The following is a 16,166-nucleotide window of genomic DNA, read 5'->3' as shown; positions in this document are numbered from 1 at the left end:
AACCTGTTTAAAGGTCTTACTCACATCGGCTACGGAGAGCATGATCACACAGTCGTCTGGAACAGCTGGTGCGTTCATGCATGGTTCAGTGTTGCTAGCCTCGAAGCGAACATAGAAGGGATTTAGCTCGTCTGGTAGGCTCGCGTCACTGGACAGCTCACGGCTGGGTTTACATTTGGAATCCATGATAGTTTGCAAGCCCTGCCACATCTGATGAGTATCAGAGTCGGTGTAGTAGGATTTGATCTTGCCTGTTTGATGGTTTGTTGGAGGGCGAAGCGGGATTTCTTATAAGTGTCCGGATTAGTGTTCCGCTCCCTGAAAGCGGCAGCTCTAGCCTTTAGGGCTCCCGAGTGGCGCAGAGGTCTAAGGCACTGCATCTCAGTGCTAGAGGCATCACTACAGATCCTGGTTCGATTCCAGGCTGTATCATAACCGGCTGTGATTGGGAGTCCCATAGGGCGGCACACAATTGGTCCAGCATCGTCCGGGTTAGGGTTTGGCTGGAGTAGGCCGTCATTGTTAAATAAAATAAAACACTTTTTAAAAATTGTTTAGTTCAGTCAGGATGTTGCCTGTAATCCATGGCTTCTGGTTGGGATATGTACGTATGGTCACCGTGGGGACAATGTCGTCGATGCACTTATTGATGCATCGACGAGGTAGTTTACTCCTCAATGCCATCGGATGAATCCTGGAACATATATTCCAGTCTGTGCTAGTGAAACAGACCTGTAGCTTAGCATCCACTTCATCAAACCACTTCCGTATTGACCGAGTCACTGGTATTTCCTGTTTGAGTTTTTGTTTGTAATCAGGAATCAGGAGGATAGAGTTATGGCCAGATTTGCCAAATAGAGGGTGATGGATAGCTTTGTATGCGTCTCTGTGTGTGGAGTAAAGGTGATTTTATCCACCTGTCTAGGACCCTTCCTGGATCAAATCCTTGCTCTCAAAAAAAAAATTGTGCGTGCAGCAAACTGTGAGTAACATTATTGAGTTAGTTGTATAACTTTATGAGCTGGGATGTCTGTCCTGCAAATACTTTAGGTCAGAGACAAAAAAAAAATTGCAACACGCTTGTTAGCATTTAGTTATCATTCTCTATGGGATTTTACATTTACTTTTTAGCATTGCTAACCGTTGGATTACTATAGCCATGTTGACACAAGATTAAGATTTGTTCAGTTTTATTGTGTAAATAAGTATTGTACAGAGCGAGTAACAGATATTCCCACAGCCTTTTCTCAATACATTAAAAACGTAAATGGCTATTAAATAAAGACAATTTTCTTGGTAGAACAATAAACGATTGTATACATAGTCTGTGGAAATTCCAGTGCAAAACAATTATCCAATTAACACCACAAATAAAGTGCTTGGAATGTCGAACTGGCCTCATTTCAGGCAAGCTTTGTGTTTCGAAATACTGAGACTTTTTACCCGAAGAACCACTTTTTAATTTCACAATAAATGGCACTTGACTGCACCAGTCTTTGCAGACACAGGACAAGCCCACAGGTTACACTTTATGACAGAAATGTAAAACTGACTCGGCACGGTCAGCTTTGAAAAATCAATTTACATTTTGTAGACGCTCTTGTCCAGAGCGACTTACTGGAGCATTTAAGGTAAGTGCCTTCCTTAAGGGCACAAACAGATTTTTCACCTAGTTGGCTCTGGGATTCAAACCAGCAACCTTTCGGTTACTGGCCCTATGCTCTTAACCAATAGGCTACCTGCCACCTTACATTATCATGTTATTTAATTTACTATTGTCAACCCATTGAGGGGATGTTTCTGTTCTTTGCTAGTGGTTAGGCGGTGAAAATATAGTCCTTCAAACAGTTGATTTGTCTGTCAGGGCACTGTGGTATGAATGTTGAGGTATTCATTGCAAACTGATAGTCAACACCAAAACAAATCTTTTCATTTTCTTAAAAAAAGCTATAAAATATATTGTTTCCTTTTTTTAAACTGGTACAGTACTTTGCATCGTATACATTGGAAAGTGTACATAGTCTCTGATTGGTGTTTCAAAATGGCTGAGTCCACTACATAGTAAACTACTGAACTAGAAGGAAGAACATTCATGATTACAGTAATGCCACAATGGACTCAGCCAAACCTAATTAAAAAAAAATATATATATAGTTTATATATTCATGATCAATTTACATATATAAATAAAAAGGTACATCTTTAAAAACAAATCAAACATAAGGAATTCAGATTGGCCATGGGAATGGTTGGGTTTCTTCATCATGTAATTCTGGTCTTGGAGCACAAAACAGAAATAAACAGACCCTGAATTTTCATTGGAAGAAACCAGTTGGAATTACACAAATTAAAAAATATCTCCGTTTCCACAAAAATATACACCGCCACAGCCTAACATCTGCTGAAGAACATGATAAAATTATGGCAGTTATTCAAGTTTAATACTCTTTCTTTCTCCTTAATGACTATCGTGAGGGGCCCTCTTGGGCCCCAAATTGCTTCAGCGCGAGTGAGAAACTTTGCATTGACTTGCATTGAGCTTTCCAGCCAGGCCGTTACGAGAGCAACACCTCTGGCTGAAGAATTAAAACAAGTATTAAAACACTACTGTAATAATACAGAGAAGCAAATTCAGTCCAACACTGTTTGCGGGTTTAAGTTCCAGTTTTGGGTGGAAGATGGTGTCCGTCCGCTCACACCAAGCTCTCATTTAGCCTCTCCTCGGCTAGCTTCTCTTCAGCCTGCCGTGAGCTGAGCGGGGTAATGTCCACCACCGCCTCTTTGCGCTTTACTGAATTGTCTTTTGAGTGGTAATCGTCACTCTGGTCCTTGGCAAAGTTCACAAAAACCTGGTAGAGAAGAGACGAGTGTCAGCTGTCATCACTGTACATTCCAATCCGGTCTACTAATCGAAGAACATACAGAAAGATGCAAATGCATGGTGCTGTAATCCACAAGTAATCAAATAAGTTTTGACCACAAAGCCTTTAGTCAGTGATGGATGGCGTCTTACCTGGTCCAGTGTGGTCTGCGACACGGAGTAGTCCTCTATCCGAAGAAGGTCCTTGTTCTTGGCCAGGATGCTGAAGATGTGTGCCAGGGAGGTGAGTGAGGAGGACAGCTGGTACTGCAGCATGTTCCTGTGCTTCTCCTTCAGGGTGCTGCCAGGCAGCTTACTCTCAATGAACTTCATCACCGGCGGCAGGTCAGGGTCCGGCCCAGCCACACGCAGAATGATGGTGTAGCCGTCTCCGAACCTGGAGAGAGAGATAAAAACAAAACAAGATAATTAAGTGATAATGCCCGAGAAGTCTGTGTTTGGAGGATATATTGGCACGGGTGTTGTTAGGCCAGAGACGAAGTCAATAATGTTTAGATGCTTTTTATGGTGGAGATAAAGTTTATAAATTGCTAGGCTGATAAGACAGTAGAATGCGCAGTCAGATGGAACAGAGTAAATAGGCATTTATTTACATTTTATATAACATTTATTTCACTTGGCAAGTCAGTTAAGAATAAATTCTTATTTACGATGACGGCCTACCAAAAGGCAAAAGGCCTCCTGTGGGAACGGGGGCTGGGATAAAAAAAAATATATAAATAAATATAGTACAAAATACACATCACGACAAGAGAGACTACATAACGTCATAGAGTTAGCTGGTGGTAAATTGTGGAATAGACACCAGCTGGAACGCGGTTTTAACCAATCAGCATTCAGGATTAGACCCACCTGTTGTATAATCAATGGATAATTTGTGCCATTTATTGAAAGCCACAACTTTGTAGGTATTGACTTGCTTTATATGTACCAGTGAAAGGATTTGTCATCTTACCTGTTCTTTAGGTGCTGAACACTCCCCAAGCAGCGGAACCTGCCATTGACCATGATGGCCATTCTGGTGCACAGGGCCTCACATTCCTCCATACTGAAGACACAAAATGGCAGACACAGACATTAGATACAGTGTAAAGGAACTGCTGAACTATGAACCACATCCCTGCAAAGGTTGAAGAATGTCAGTAGCAGAACACTCAGAAAGCTATTAATGTCAAAAGCATGCACAGTAAATGGATAAGCAATACTTTAAACCATGTAAGCTACATAGTACAAGCCAATAGGCTACATCAGGGATTGGCAACTGGGGGACTTGCATGGCCCTCGGATAAATTTTACACTCAGTCGGGGTCTCAACTTACTGTTGAGAGTTAGAATAGTAGGATACACCAGGTGCACTTTAGAAATGTGGTTGTGCATCAGCAGTTTTTCTCTTGTTATGTCAGTTACTGATAGTCACTTAGCCCTTGTCAGCTTACATTTTTTAGATTGCTAAATTAGTTTAACTGCCAGCTAACTAAACTTGAATTACCGGCCCGGGGGGGGGCCCCATTAATTTTGTTAGTCAGTCTCACTCAGATATCATATTAAAAATTGCAAACATTTCTCTCCACCCTATGGCAAAATGTGTAGAATTGCAGGAAATTAGCTTTAAAACTGCAGCATTTTCTCTACACACCATGGCAAAATGTGTAGAACTGCATGAAATGAAATTAAAAAAACATACATTTCTCTCTGCTGTCAAGAGAGGGGGCCACTAAAATGTTTTGCTCGCAGTGTGGGCAGGGGGAGGGGTGTTTGGGTATGCAGACACGCAAGCAACAACGGCCCCTCCTGATGAGTTCAGATATTGCTGTGGCCCCCACCCCATCAAAGTTGCCAATTCCTGGGCTACATGGTGCTAAATGAGGTTTGACTAACCGCAACCTATACTCATACATAAACTATGTTGCCAACCAATCAACAGCAACAACAACCATGCATTTCAAAGTATAGCAGCTAGCTTTCAGCCTTTGCAGACACAGGTGTTAAGGTGTTTCTGGTTACCTGTGCGAGGTGAGCACCACGGAGCGTCCCTCCTTGATGACGCTGTGGATGCAGTTCCATAAGGCCCTGCGTGCTTTGGGGTCCATCCCAGTGGTGGGCTCGTCCTGTCACAAAGAGCACAGCCAGGTTGAGGTTGGCCCACAGGTTGAGCAGGAAACACACAGAGAAGACCAGCAGCAGGGGGAAGCAAGGCATCATGGCCCTGCTAGTGCTGAATTATGCGACGAGAAATGCTAAGCACTTGCTTTCTCTCTTGGTTTGTTTCTGTCTCCCTTTCTTTTCTCTCTGTGTCTATCGCTCTGGTTCTGTCTCTGCCCCTCTGCCCCAACATCAACAGCTGATCTCTCTGCAGCCCAATAGGAGCAAAACAAAAACATGCAATTTTCCAGGAACCCTTTGAGAGGACTGTGGCGTGCAGGCGGGAGAATTGTAATCTAACCCTCGTTACACAACCCTTGCAGCTGCAATCCCCACCGGGAGAACAATTAAACACCAGTCATCTGATTTAAGAGGCCCCTTGACCCCTTGATATTTCACATTGAGGTCACTGCTGAGCTGATGCAACCGGTCTGATCACCTTGTGTTAGTAACACCATGTGTTGGTGTTTACAGTGTGTGTGTGTGTGTGTGTGTGTGTGTGTGTGTGTGTGTGTGTGTGTGTGTGTGTGTGTGTGTGTGTGTGTGTGTGTGTGTGTCGGGACATAGTACATACCAGGAACACGACGGATGGTCCTCCTATCAGGGCCATGGCGGTGGAGAGTTTCCTCATGTTTCCTCCGCTGTAGCTTCCTGCTGCCTTGTCCACATACTTTACTAGGCCCAGCTTACGGATGCCCCATTCGGCAACTTCGCACACTTCCTTCTCGGGCACGCCGCGCAGGACGGCATAGAACTCCAAGTGCTCTCTTCCCGTCAGCAGGTCGTTGATGGCGTCAAACTGAGGGCAGTAGCCCATGTTCTGGTGCACCTCGTCTATCTCCCGCAGTATACTGCCAAAGCAAAAATAAGTCAGTTAGTCTCACGTTTAGACTCACTGCTGAACCTCTCTACTGTAATACCTAGGGTGAGCTCTCTGTCACAAAATGGCTGCTTCACCTTTTTCCGGCCAGGAAAGCCTCTCCACTGGTGACTATGGAGTCTCCTGTCAGCATTTTGAAGGTGGTGGTCTTTCCAGCTCCGTTCACACCCAAGAGGCCAAAGCACTGAGTGAGAAGAGAGTTAGTATCAGTGTTCAAATATACAAAATGAGATTAAAAGAGATGGCATGTCATTACATTGTGTACTTACTAGATGAAATGATGTAATCTTACCTCTCCAGGAGGGATGCCCACACACAGGCGGTCCACCGCCGGCTTCTGCTTCCTCTTGTAGACCTTGGTGAGCTGTCGGAGCTCCAGGATGTCTCCGTGTCCCAGTCCGTTGACGATCCTCTGCCTCTCTCTGGCCACGTCCTCGTCCTCCTCGCCTACCGGAGGGAGCTTGGTGTGCAGGTTAATGGGCTTGATGCAGAAGCGGTACTGGATGAGGACGGTGATGATGAAGAAGACCACTCCTTCCACGGCCATGGCAAACAGGTTCTTGCCCACCATGTCCCATTCCAGAGGGGATCGGAAGCGGTTCTCACCTTTGTACAGGAGGAGTGTGTTTAGAGAAATGTTCAAAAGACACCTCTACGATGAATTGGATAGAGAAATGGGTCATGGGAAATGCAGTTCTTACCGAATCTTTCCAGAGCGTCGGCCATGGCTTGGTTCTTCACCATGTCGATGAGGCCTCGACCCAAACAGAAGTGAGGAAATATCAGCAAAACGTTCTTCAGGATGTCATTGATACCTCCAATCTCCTGAAGAGGGAAGAGGAGGAATATTTAACCCTTTATGTCACCAGGTAAATGGATTATTAACAAATGATATATATATATTTTTTACAATATGGTTAGGATGAGCATACCACGTTATGCAGCAAATGTGTGGTGTCACTTACGTTGTTTCCAAAGAGCTCCATGACAAAGGTGGAGATGCTGCCGTTGATGCCGATGAGGATGTTGACGGAGGTGAGCACCACGTAGGCCGTGCTGGGGATCTTAAAGAAGAAGGACGCCGGGTACATCAGAGGAGTGATAGACCAGCCGTAGAGGAGCAGCAGCAGGGCCAGCACTGGCAGGTTGGTGGACGACACGTAGGCCTTTTGTTGGAAGCACACGAAGATGATGATGACGAGTGTCGCCGGGACGATGTAGTTACACTGCAACACAAACGAGATGACAAGGTTAGCGGTCAATCAATAAAACAAATGATGTTCATGTAGCGCTTTAACAATAGTAGAATACAGCTGCTAAATGCTCAAAAGAAACACTCAAAATGGCCGCTATTATAAGGGGCTTAATGTAGTTGTATTCCAGGCACTCGGGAGAAATCCATGGGAAATATACTGCTCAAAAAAATAAAGGGAACACTAAAATAACACATCCTAGATCTGAATGAATGAAATAATCTTATGAAATACTTTTATCTTTACATAGTTGAATGTGCTGACAACAAAATCACACAAAAATAATCAATGGAAATCCAATTTATCAACCCATGGAGGTCTGGATTTGGAGTCACACTCAAAATTAAAGTGGAAAACCACACTACAGGCTGATCCAACTTTGATGTAATGTCATTAAAACAAGTCAAAATGAGGCTCAGTAGTGTGTGTGGCCTCCACGTGCCTGTATGACCTCCCTACAACGCCTGGGCATGCTCCTGATGAGGTGGCGGATGGTCTCCTGAGGGATCTCCTCCCAGACCTGGACTAAAGCATCCGCCAACTCCTGGACAGTCTGTGGTGCAACGTGGTGTTGGTGGATGGAGCGAGACATGATGTCCCAGATGTGCTCAATTGGATTCAGGTCTGGGGAACGGGCGGGCCAGTCCATAGCATCAATTCCTTCCTCTTGCAGGAACTGCTGACACACTCCAGCCACATGAGGTCTAGCATTGTCTTGCATTAGGAGGAACCCAGGGCCAACCGCACCAGCATATGGTCTGAGGATCTCAACTCGGTACCTAATGGCAGTCAGGCTACCTCTGGCGAGCACATGGAGGGCTGTGCGGCCCCTCAAAGAAATGCCACCCCACACCATGACTGACCCCACCGCCAAACCGGTCATGCTGGAGGATGTTGCAGGCAGCAGAACGTTCTCCACGGCGTCTCCAGACTCTGTCACGTCTGTCACATGTTCTCAGTGTGAACCTGCTTCATCTGTGAAGAGCACAGGGCGCCAGTGGCGAATTTGCCAATCTTGGTGTTCTCTGGCAAATGCCAAACGTCCTGCACGGTGTTGGGCTGTAAGCACAACCCCCACCTGTGGACGCCGGGCCCTCATACCACCCTCATGGAGTCTGTTTCTGACCGTTTGAGCAGACACATGCACATTTGTGGCCTGCTGGAGGTCATTTTGCAGGGCTCTGGCAGTGCTCCTCCTGCTCCTCCTTGCACAAAGGCGGAGGTAGCGGTCCTGCTGCTGGGTTGTTGCCCTCCTACGGCCTCCTCCATGTCTCCTGATGTACTGGCCTGTCTCCTGGTAGCGACTCCATGCTCTGGAACCTACGCTGACAGACACAGCAAACCTTCTTGCCACAGCTCGCATTGATGTGCCATCCTGGATGAGCTGCACTACCTGAGCCACTTGTGTGGGTTGTAGACTCCGTCTCATGCTACCACTAGAGTGAAAGCACCGCCAGCATTCAAAAGTGACCAAAACATCAGCCAGGAAGCATAGGAACTGAGAAGTGGTCTGTGGTCACCACCTGCAGAACTACTCCTTTATTGGGGGTGTCTTGCTAATTGCCTATAATTTCCACCTGTTGTCTATTCCATTTGCACAACGGCATGTGCAATTTATTGTCAATCAGTGTTGCTTCCTAAGTGGACAGTTTGATTTCACAGAAGTGTGATTGACTTGGAGTTACATTGTGTTGTTTAAGTGTTCCCTTTATTTTTTTGAGCAGTGTATATACAAATTTAAAAAATGATTTAACCTTTTATTTAACTAGGCAAGTCAGTAAAGAACAAATTCTTATTTACAATGACAGCCTAGGAACAGTGGGTTAACTGCCTTGTTCAGGGGCAGAACGACAGATTTTTATCTTGTCTGCTCGGGGATTCGATCTAGCAACTTTTAGGTTACTGGCCCAACGCTCTAACCACTAGGCTACCTGCCGGCCCAAATAAAGAAGAAATGTTTGAGTGGACTGAGGGAGAGGAAGAAAAACACAAAGTATGTAAACTGCTATTACATCGTGCTGACATGACTAAAATTCAAGTAAACAGTACCTTTCGTGTTGGCGTTTATATTGTAAGCTCATAGAAAGGCTAACACTATGCGTTCTCACCATATCCCAGATGAAGTTGGCCGTCCAGTAGAGCAGGGGCTGCACGCCGCTGATGAACTGCATGTGCTTGGCCTTGCTCACTCTCTCCTGGATGAGGAAGACTACGAAGCTGGCTGGGACGAAGGACATGGAGAAGATCACGCAGATGGACACCAGCACGTCCACTGAGGTGGTCATCCTACAGAGAGGGGGGGGTTAGGTGGTCCGTGGACACAGAAAGGTGAGAATATTGTGTTAGGCACACTTTTTCAAACTCCACATTCTACTAGGTCATTTACATGAACTAGGTAAATTACTTCAGTGATGTCATTGTTCCAAGATGCCCATGGCGTGGGTACTTACAGTGCCACCTGGGACAGCTGCTCCTTGGTGAGGTTGAGAGGGTGGTTGAAGGTGCGGATGCCAAACTTGCTGGGGTCCTTGCCAGGGGGCAGGTTGGCGCGCAGGATGCCGTTGTTCATCACGTTGAGAAAGGCTCCCATGCTGTGCCACCCCTTGTTGTTGAACCAAATCTTGACATTGTTCTTGGTGTCCAGACCATTGATGAAGCTAGACAAGCTCTCCAGGAATCGGTCTGCGGCAGCACCCTGAAGATAAAGAATGGTTTAGATTGGTGGCAGTGATGTTGTGTTCAGTGGCAGAAACCGAGGTTCTGTGAATGTGGGAATGAATGAATGGAAGTCTCACCTTCTCCAATTCGAAAATCTTCCTCACTCGAGCGATAGCGTCATCAACCTCGCCAGCTGGGGGGAGAACCTGAGTGCTCCTGGCGCCCAATGAAAAGCCACCGTACCTAAATTCATTCACAAAGATCTTGTTGTTCAAACTGTGAAAAGATAAAATGAAGCATTATTAGTTAATGTCAATTTAGGCTGGACAGGTATACAAAAAGACTTGTACAACTCAGTTATTGCGCATGCTATGTCATAGCACTGTTATAAGAGCGATAAAAGACATGAAATGTAGGAAAGTTATACCTTTTCCCAATGATCTCTGCATAGGTCTTTACTAGGTAGTCAGAGATGTTTCTGCCGGTCAGGTTTTGCAGGGTGTCTGTCTCGCTGATCTTCATCTGAGGTGGTGGCAGTCCTCCGGCTCCAGTAGGACACTCAGGGAGCATTTTTTTGCGGCCGTCACAGCTGCAGGCGCATGCGGGGGACGGAACCTCCATGGTCCAGTTTCCCGTGCGGAACAGTTCCAGAAGGCTCTCCGGAACCTCCGGTATGGTCCAGTCCTCGTCACCCATCGTACAGTGAGTGTCACTGAGAGAGAGGGAGGAGGGAGAGAGAGATTGAGAGTCCTTATCTCCAAAAGAACATTGAAAATATGTCCCTATCCGTCATATGTATTTCCTTAAAGACAGGAGAAATGGTGCGAATGGAAACTAACAAATAGCTATTTTATGAAACCCTGACATATTGAGACTCACGTTATTGGCTGCCCTTCCATGCAACGCGTTCCAAACCCAGGGCCTTCGGTGAGGGCACTTAATAACCGTTGTGTGTTGGCATCTTCAGGGGCATCATCACTGATGAAGAGGGACTGTTCTTCGTACATCCACGGCTGCAGCTCCAGACTGGGGTATTTTCCAAAGGGCGGGACGATTAGACTGAAGACCAGGGCGATGCAAACGAACACCGCAGGGAGCACAATCTGAGCAAAGAAACCTTTTCTGGAGCGTTGAGCATACAGGAACCTCTTCCATATCAAGGCGACAAACTGCTGCCTCGTCAGACTCCAGCCTTTCACCTGGTAGGAGCCTTTACCGTCCGAGCCGTTCAGGAAGTCTGTCTCTCTGGATTCTGGGTATGCGTCCGAGTCGTTATGTTCATTGTTGTCATCGTCTATCTGGGGTCTAAGGCAGCTCTGGTGGTCTCCACCAAAGGCATTTCCTGCACCAAAAGCATGATGTATGCGACGTCTGGGCATGGGGAGGGTACCGTCAGAGGGGAGTTCAGTGTCAACTCCATTGTCCTCTGCCACTTTCAGGAAAATCTACAAGGACGAGACATAAAAAAAAGGAATCAAACACACTATACCCCATAGGCTCACAGCCAGGGTTGCCATGTTCTCGATTTTCCTGACATACTGGACAAGTTTGAAAACTATGTTGTGGGTAAAACATGTATTGGTTGTGGGTGGCGGGTTTTTGGGCTACTTCTAAAATGTTAAGCCCTTTCAGGAAAAGCACACTATGTAAATCCAACACACGATCTATTCAACAATCGATTCCAGTACCTCTTCCAGGGTGGTGTCGGAGACACCGTAGCTGGAGATGCCTAGGTCGGGGAGACGGTCGTCCATGTCCTTGAAGAGCTCCACGAAGGCTCCGTCCTTGGCTGCGCCATAGGGAAGTATGTAAGTGAGCTCGTGGCCCAGGTCTTCCACCATGCGGGCGGCTGGGACATGCTTGAAGATCAGGCTTGAGATCAGGGAGACGTCGGGGGGCACGAAGGCACTTTCACAGATGGATGCAGCCTGGGCAGTTTCTATGGGTTGCACAAAGGTTGAGTGTCATAAACAAAAGGTTATTCATTTGACAACATACCATGCTGTATTGCAATGGCCTATTTTCTTTGCCATAGGATTATGACGATGATGTGTCAAATGCTTACCGATGGTGGCCGCTTCGCTCTCGTGTTCGCTGCCAAGGCCTGCGTCAGAGCTGCTCTCGGAGGGACAATCCTCCTCCTTCTTAGTGAAGGAGACGGTGCTGGAGGAGTTGTGGAAGGAGCTGAGGGAAGGTTCTGGGCCCTTCTTGACCAGGGTCAGATAGTAGCCTGTACCCAGCTGATTCTTCAGGAAGAGGGAGGAGCCCACGCAGCAAAGCTTGCCATGGGAGATTATGGCGATGCGGTCGCCCAATATGTCCGCTTCATCCATGTGGTGGGTGGAGAGGATGATGGTACGACCTAGAGAGGAGGAGGGAAACAGTCAGTTACCACACAGAACTCCCCTAACAGCTAAATGGTTTCATTTCTTCAGACATTTCTTAAGCATAGATGCTAAAAATAGGTAAGGATTTAGTGGTTACCTTGACGATAATGGAGCAGGAGGTCCCAGATGCCCCGGCGGGCGTAGGGGTCGACCCCAGCGGTGGGCTCGTCCAGAATCACAACCTTTGACCCCCCGACAAAGGCCAGAGCCACAGAGAGCTTCCTCTGCATCCCTCCGGACAGTGTGCTGGTCTTGGAAGTGCGTTTGTGCAGCAGGCCAGTGTCTATCAAGATCTGTTCGATCTCAGACTTCACCTGTTCTTCAGATAGACCCTTCAGACGAGCGTAAAACCAGATGTGCTCCTCCACGGTCAGCCTGGCCAAAGCCCAAAACAACCACACAATAACTACTCATAAGAAAACAATGTAACTATTTACTTAAATGCTTTTGGTAATTTAGAATTAACTTTCTGTAACAACTGGTGGTTTATATGATGGATATGGAACACTTACATGCTGAAGAGAACGTTGTGCTGTGGACAAACGCCCAGACTCTGTCGAATAGCGCTCAGCTCCGATCGGATGTCTTTGCCCATGATGTAAGCAGTTCCAGAGGTAGGGGGAAACAGTCCCGTTAGAATCGACCTGAATCAGACAAAGGAGCAAATATTAGATTACTCCATTAAAATTGTATCAACTTAACATTCAACTCAATTATACGTGTGTGGGCTTTTGTTCACAGATGGAACTCCTTGTGCGTTATTGCATTTACATGGTGGTGGTTTTCCCTGCTCCGTTGTGGCCCAAGAAAGAGGTGATCTGTCCCTCGTAGAAGCCCAGAGTCAGCCCGTCCACAGCCAGCTTCTTCCCGTGCGGGTACACCTTGACTAGGTTCTCTATGAAGACGCCAGGTTTCAGGTGGGCTGGCTCTTCCTCTATACAGACAGCTGAAGACACAACACAATGTCCATCGAATGGGGTACAATGACCATCCCGTTTTCATTTCCTTGAAAACACATACAACTACTCAAATTAATTCGCTCTCACAACCGCACCACATTTTGTGCCGGATCTATATCGCCACCTTGTGGATACTCAGTTGCTCTGCATCAGCGTTAAATCTGGGTTTTACCTTCATAGTTTCTTCTCTTGTTCTGACTGAAGTCAGTCTTCCTGTTGTCTCGTTCTCCAAACCAGTAGGACTTGGTGAAGAGGAAGTACCAGGGCCTGGGAATACCATATTGACCTGAAGGAGACCACAATAAACACATACATTTAGACAACGCTGACAACAAAACAATGCAACACAAAACAAAACAATACAATGGAAATGGCCTCAACATAAGCCCATCAAAATGGGACCCAAACGGATCCGTTATAGTGGAACCGTTCAGTTCACGGACACCTACCGGGGAAGACGGACTCGATGTACCAGGTCATCACCATGTAGAGGAAGGAGTCAAAGTACATCATGATGATGGCGGTGGTCAGGCTGAAGTCGTCCTCCTCCATGGGGCTGTTGAACAGGTTGTTCCATTGGATGCCGATGCCCTGCTCTTCGAACAGGGCAAAGTACTCACAGCCAAAGCCAAAGGCCACCGGGGACAGCAGGCTCTGTAGAGAGAGAGAGAGAGAGAGAGGGGTTTAACATCACATGCAACATCAATGCCAATAAGATGCTGAGCCTGAAGCCCAAAAAGTCAGTAATGTGCCAAAAGAAGAAAAAAGCTTCCCTATTTGTAGTGACACTGTACTTCTTAATGACAGCGGCTCCTCTCATAAAATGTCACGTTGAATGACCACCAACTCAAAAATCCGACTAGCTATAAAAGCATGACTCACAGCGACTAATTTTGCCCCAAAGCCCACGTAGTCCTGCCAGGCCACACAGAGGACGTAGGGAAGGTAGAGGGTGAAATAGATGATACCCCCACAGGCTGCCGCCAGGTTGGCACGGGCAAACATGGTGCTGATGAGGAAGCACTGCATGATGGTTACCACGGCGAAGGAACCCAGGAACAGGAAGATGACACCGGGGTCACTGTAGGGCAGCAGGTTCCCCATCTGATAGTAGGAGAGTGAGAAGAGGATGCTCAATGGTTAGTTCATAGTTGGGATGAGCGTGATACAATGATCAGATCGAGTCAAGGCTCACGTCAACATGAAATATCGATAAAAGCTATTATCACTGAAACATTGCAATACTGATATCAGTGAAATAGCGCAATACAAAACATCGTCTTCATGCTAAATCCTGGTACGCAGCACCTTGAGCAGCACCACGAGCAGACTGGCGGAGATGAGCAGGGGGATGAGGCTGCTGATGAACCAGCTGAACCACAGGATGCCGTTGTCCAATCCCATGATCCTCATGGTCTCCTTGAGCCTCGCCTCCTTCTCGTAAACCACGCTCTTGATGATGATGGCCACAGAGTACATCCAGGCCAGGGTCATGAAGAGGGGCATGGAGCGACTCATCACCCGCAGGAAGCTGGTCAAAGGAGGAAATGGAAGCCATTTTGAAGCCTTGCAGTTAAGCTTGTGGTATGCTGCCGTTCAAGACAGATTCCAGGTCTAAAGGCGGAATCGGTGTGACTCACATGTCGTCCACGTAGCAGGGGTAGGGCATCTGTTGGATGTAGACTCCCGTCTTCTCCTTGGCGCCAGTCACTACCGTGATGATGCTGTGTTCGATGATGTCCTGGAGGTAAGAGAAGCCGCCCCAGATGTAGCGCAGGTCCTCAAAGGGGTCGGCACGAGGACCGGGGTCCCAATATCTGTAAGGAGAGAGCAAAAGCAATGTTCACATCAAATTATTATTTTACCAACAACAACAACAAAAAAGTTGAAAGTGACCCCTCTCCACAACAAACAAAGTGAATGTTCAAAATGGACCCAATGGCACAGACATAAAACACTGTCCAATACATCTAGTAGGTAGATTGGGAAGCTTTGAATCAACATTACCCGTCTTTGATCTTGTTGGTGCGCTCCACATTATCAATGTCCATGCGGATCTTGTAGTTGACAATGGCCGGCAGTTCAGAGCTGTTGGCCTCAATGTCGGGAAACACGATCCCCGCCCAGAACTTCCTGTCGTCCAGGAGTGCCATGGATTTGTTGACCATCCTTTCCTCATTGGCCACGGGCTCCATCTTATCCAGGTTTACACACTGTAAACAAACACATCCGTTAAAGGCCTATCCTCATCTGTTCCAAGACTACTGAGTGTGATGTTTTCCATTGAAGCAGATCCATTCACATGCTGAAAGGTGGGATGGGGAGGCTTTAAATGGAGAGTTCGTCAAGTTCAGAGCTAACTGGTCCAACTGTGTTTTTATCTGTAATTTCCCTTTATACAGAGGCTGCCACTGACTACTGTTTCCTCAGAGAGGGCTATGACTGGAATGAAAACCTTCAGAACCAAAGCTCTGGTCCAGTTTCACTTGATGCAATTAATTGCAGAAGGTGCTGGCCCGCCAGTAGTGCTGGCCCGCCATTTCACCAGAAAGGGATTTTTTTTCTGGGACTGAGAAAGTGACTAAGAGATACAGACAGACAAAGAAGACACAGACAAAGACGGAGACAAACGGACAGACATACAGGCGAAGAAAGAGAGACACTGACCTCCATGAAGCGGGATATGCTCATGATGGCCTGGTCCGTCTCGTTGAAGACTTCCCTCCAGGTGAAGGCGGTGCCGTGGGGACGTGTGTCCTCTGAATGTTTGGTCAGGAAGTTGGAGACATCCTCCACGGTCCACTCTGTGCCCGCCAGTTGGGAGGTGAAGAACCTGGCGGTTCCATTGTTCTTCAGTAGGGTCTGGGAGAGAGGGAGGAAGAGCAGGAAAGTAGCTGTGAGTAGCTGAGGACTTTGTGGCACTGTCCCGCATCCCTCCACAAGATGCCAGTGTTGACCATCTGAAATGGCTGCTTACCACCACGTTACTTTATAATCATGTATTTT

At 46.9% G+C, this 16,166-nt stretch overlaps 1 protein-coding gene across 2 annotated transcripts in view; it reads right to left on the bottom strand.

Moving 5' to 3' along the window:
* Nucleotides 1-1,173: 1,173 nt before the first annotated feature.
* LOC106611642 (phospholipid-transporting ATPase ABCA1) overlaps nucleotides 1,174-16,166 on the bottom strand; it is a 47,287-nt gene continuing 32,294 nt past the window's right edge. For both annotated transcript variants that reach the window (XM_014212065.2, XM_014212064.2), the window contains 26 exons: nucleotides 15,828-16,022; nucleotides 15,168-15,373; nucleotides 14,801-14,977; nucleotides 14,469-14,691; nucleotides 14,043-14,264; nucleotides 13,610-13,814; nucleotides 13,333-13,446; nucleotides 12,973-13,147; nucleotides 12,714-12,845; nucleotides 12,299-12,576; nucleotides 11,880-12,176; nucleotides 11,503-11,753; nucleotides 10,694-11,259; nucleotides 10,242-10,526; nucleotides 9,952-10,090; nucleotides 9,607-9,851; nucleotides 9,265-9,442; nucleotides 6,869-7,129; nucleotides 6,605-6,728; nucleotides 6,196-6,509; nucleotides 5,981-6,087; nucleotides 5,598-5,874; nucleotides 4,886-4,989; nucleotides 3,837-3,929; nucleotides 3,014-3,257; nucleotides 1,174-2,849 (listed from right to left, as the gene is read on the bottom strand). In XM_014212065.2, the coding sequence (XP_014067540.1) occupies nucleotides 2,694-2,849; nucleotides 3,014-3,257; nucleotides 3,837-3,929; nucleotides 4,886-4,989; nucleotides 5,598-5,874; nucleotides 5,981-6,087; nucleotides 6,196-6,509; nucleotides 6,605-6,728; nucleotides 6,869-7,129; nucleotides 9,265-9,442; nucleotides 9,607-9,851; nucleotides 9,952-10,090; nucleotides 10,242-10,526; nucleotides 10,694-11,259; nucleotides 11,503-11,753; nucleotides 11,880-12,176; nucleotides 12,299-12,576; nucleotides 12,714-12,845; nucleotides 12,973-13,147; nucleotides 13,333-13,446; nucleotides 13,610-13,814; nucleotides 14,043-14,264; nucleotides 14,469-14,691; nucleotides 14,801-14,977; nucleotides 15,168-15,373; nucleotides 15,828-16,022 (5,568 nt within the window). In that variant the 3' untranslated portion in view covers nucleotides 1,174-2,693. The remainder of the gene's footprint in view (nucleotides 2,850-3,013; nucleotides 3,258-3,836; nucleotides 3,930-4,885; nucleotides 4,990-5,597; nucleotides 5,875-5,980; nucleotides 6,088-6,195; nucleotides 6,510-6,604; nucleotides 6,729-6,868; nucleotides 7,130-9,264; nucleotides 9,443-9,606; nucleotides 9,852-9,951; nucleotides 10,091-10,241; nucleotides 10,527-10,693; nucleotides 11,260-11,502; nucleotides 11,754-11,879; nucleotides 12,177-12,298; nucleotides 12,577-12,713; nucleotides 12,846-12,972; nucleotides 13,148-13,332; nucleotides 13,447-13,609; nucleotides 13,815-14,042; nucleotides 14,265-14,468; nucleotides 14,692-14,800; nucleotides 14,978-15,167; nucleotides 15,374-15,827; nucleotides 16,023-16,166) is intronic.

Source organism: Salmo salar, chromosome ssa09, assembly GCF_905237065.1.
Source record: "Salmo salar chromosome ssa09, Ssal_v3.1, whole genome shotgun sequence".
Classification (NCBI taxonomy): domain Eukaryota; kingdom Metazoa; phylum Chordata; class Actinopteri; order Salmoniformes; family Salmonidae; genus Salmo; species Salmo salar.
This window is presented reverse-complemented; position numbering and strand designations above follow the sequence as displayed.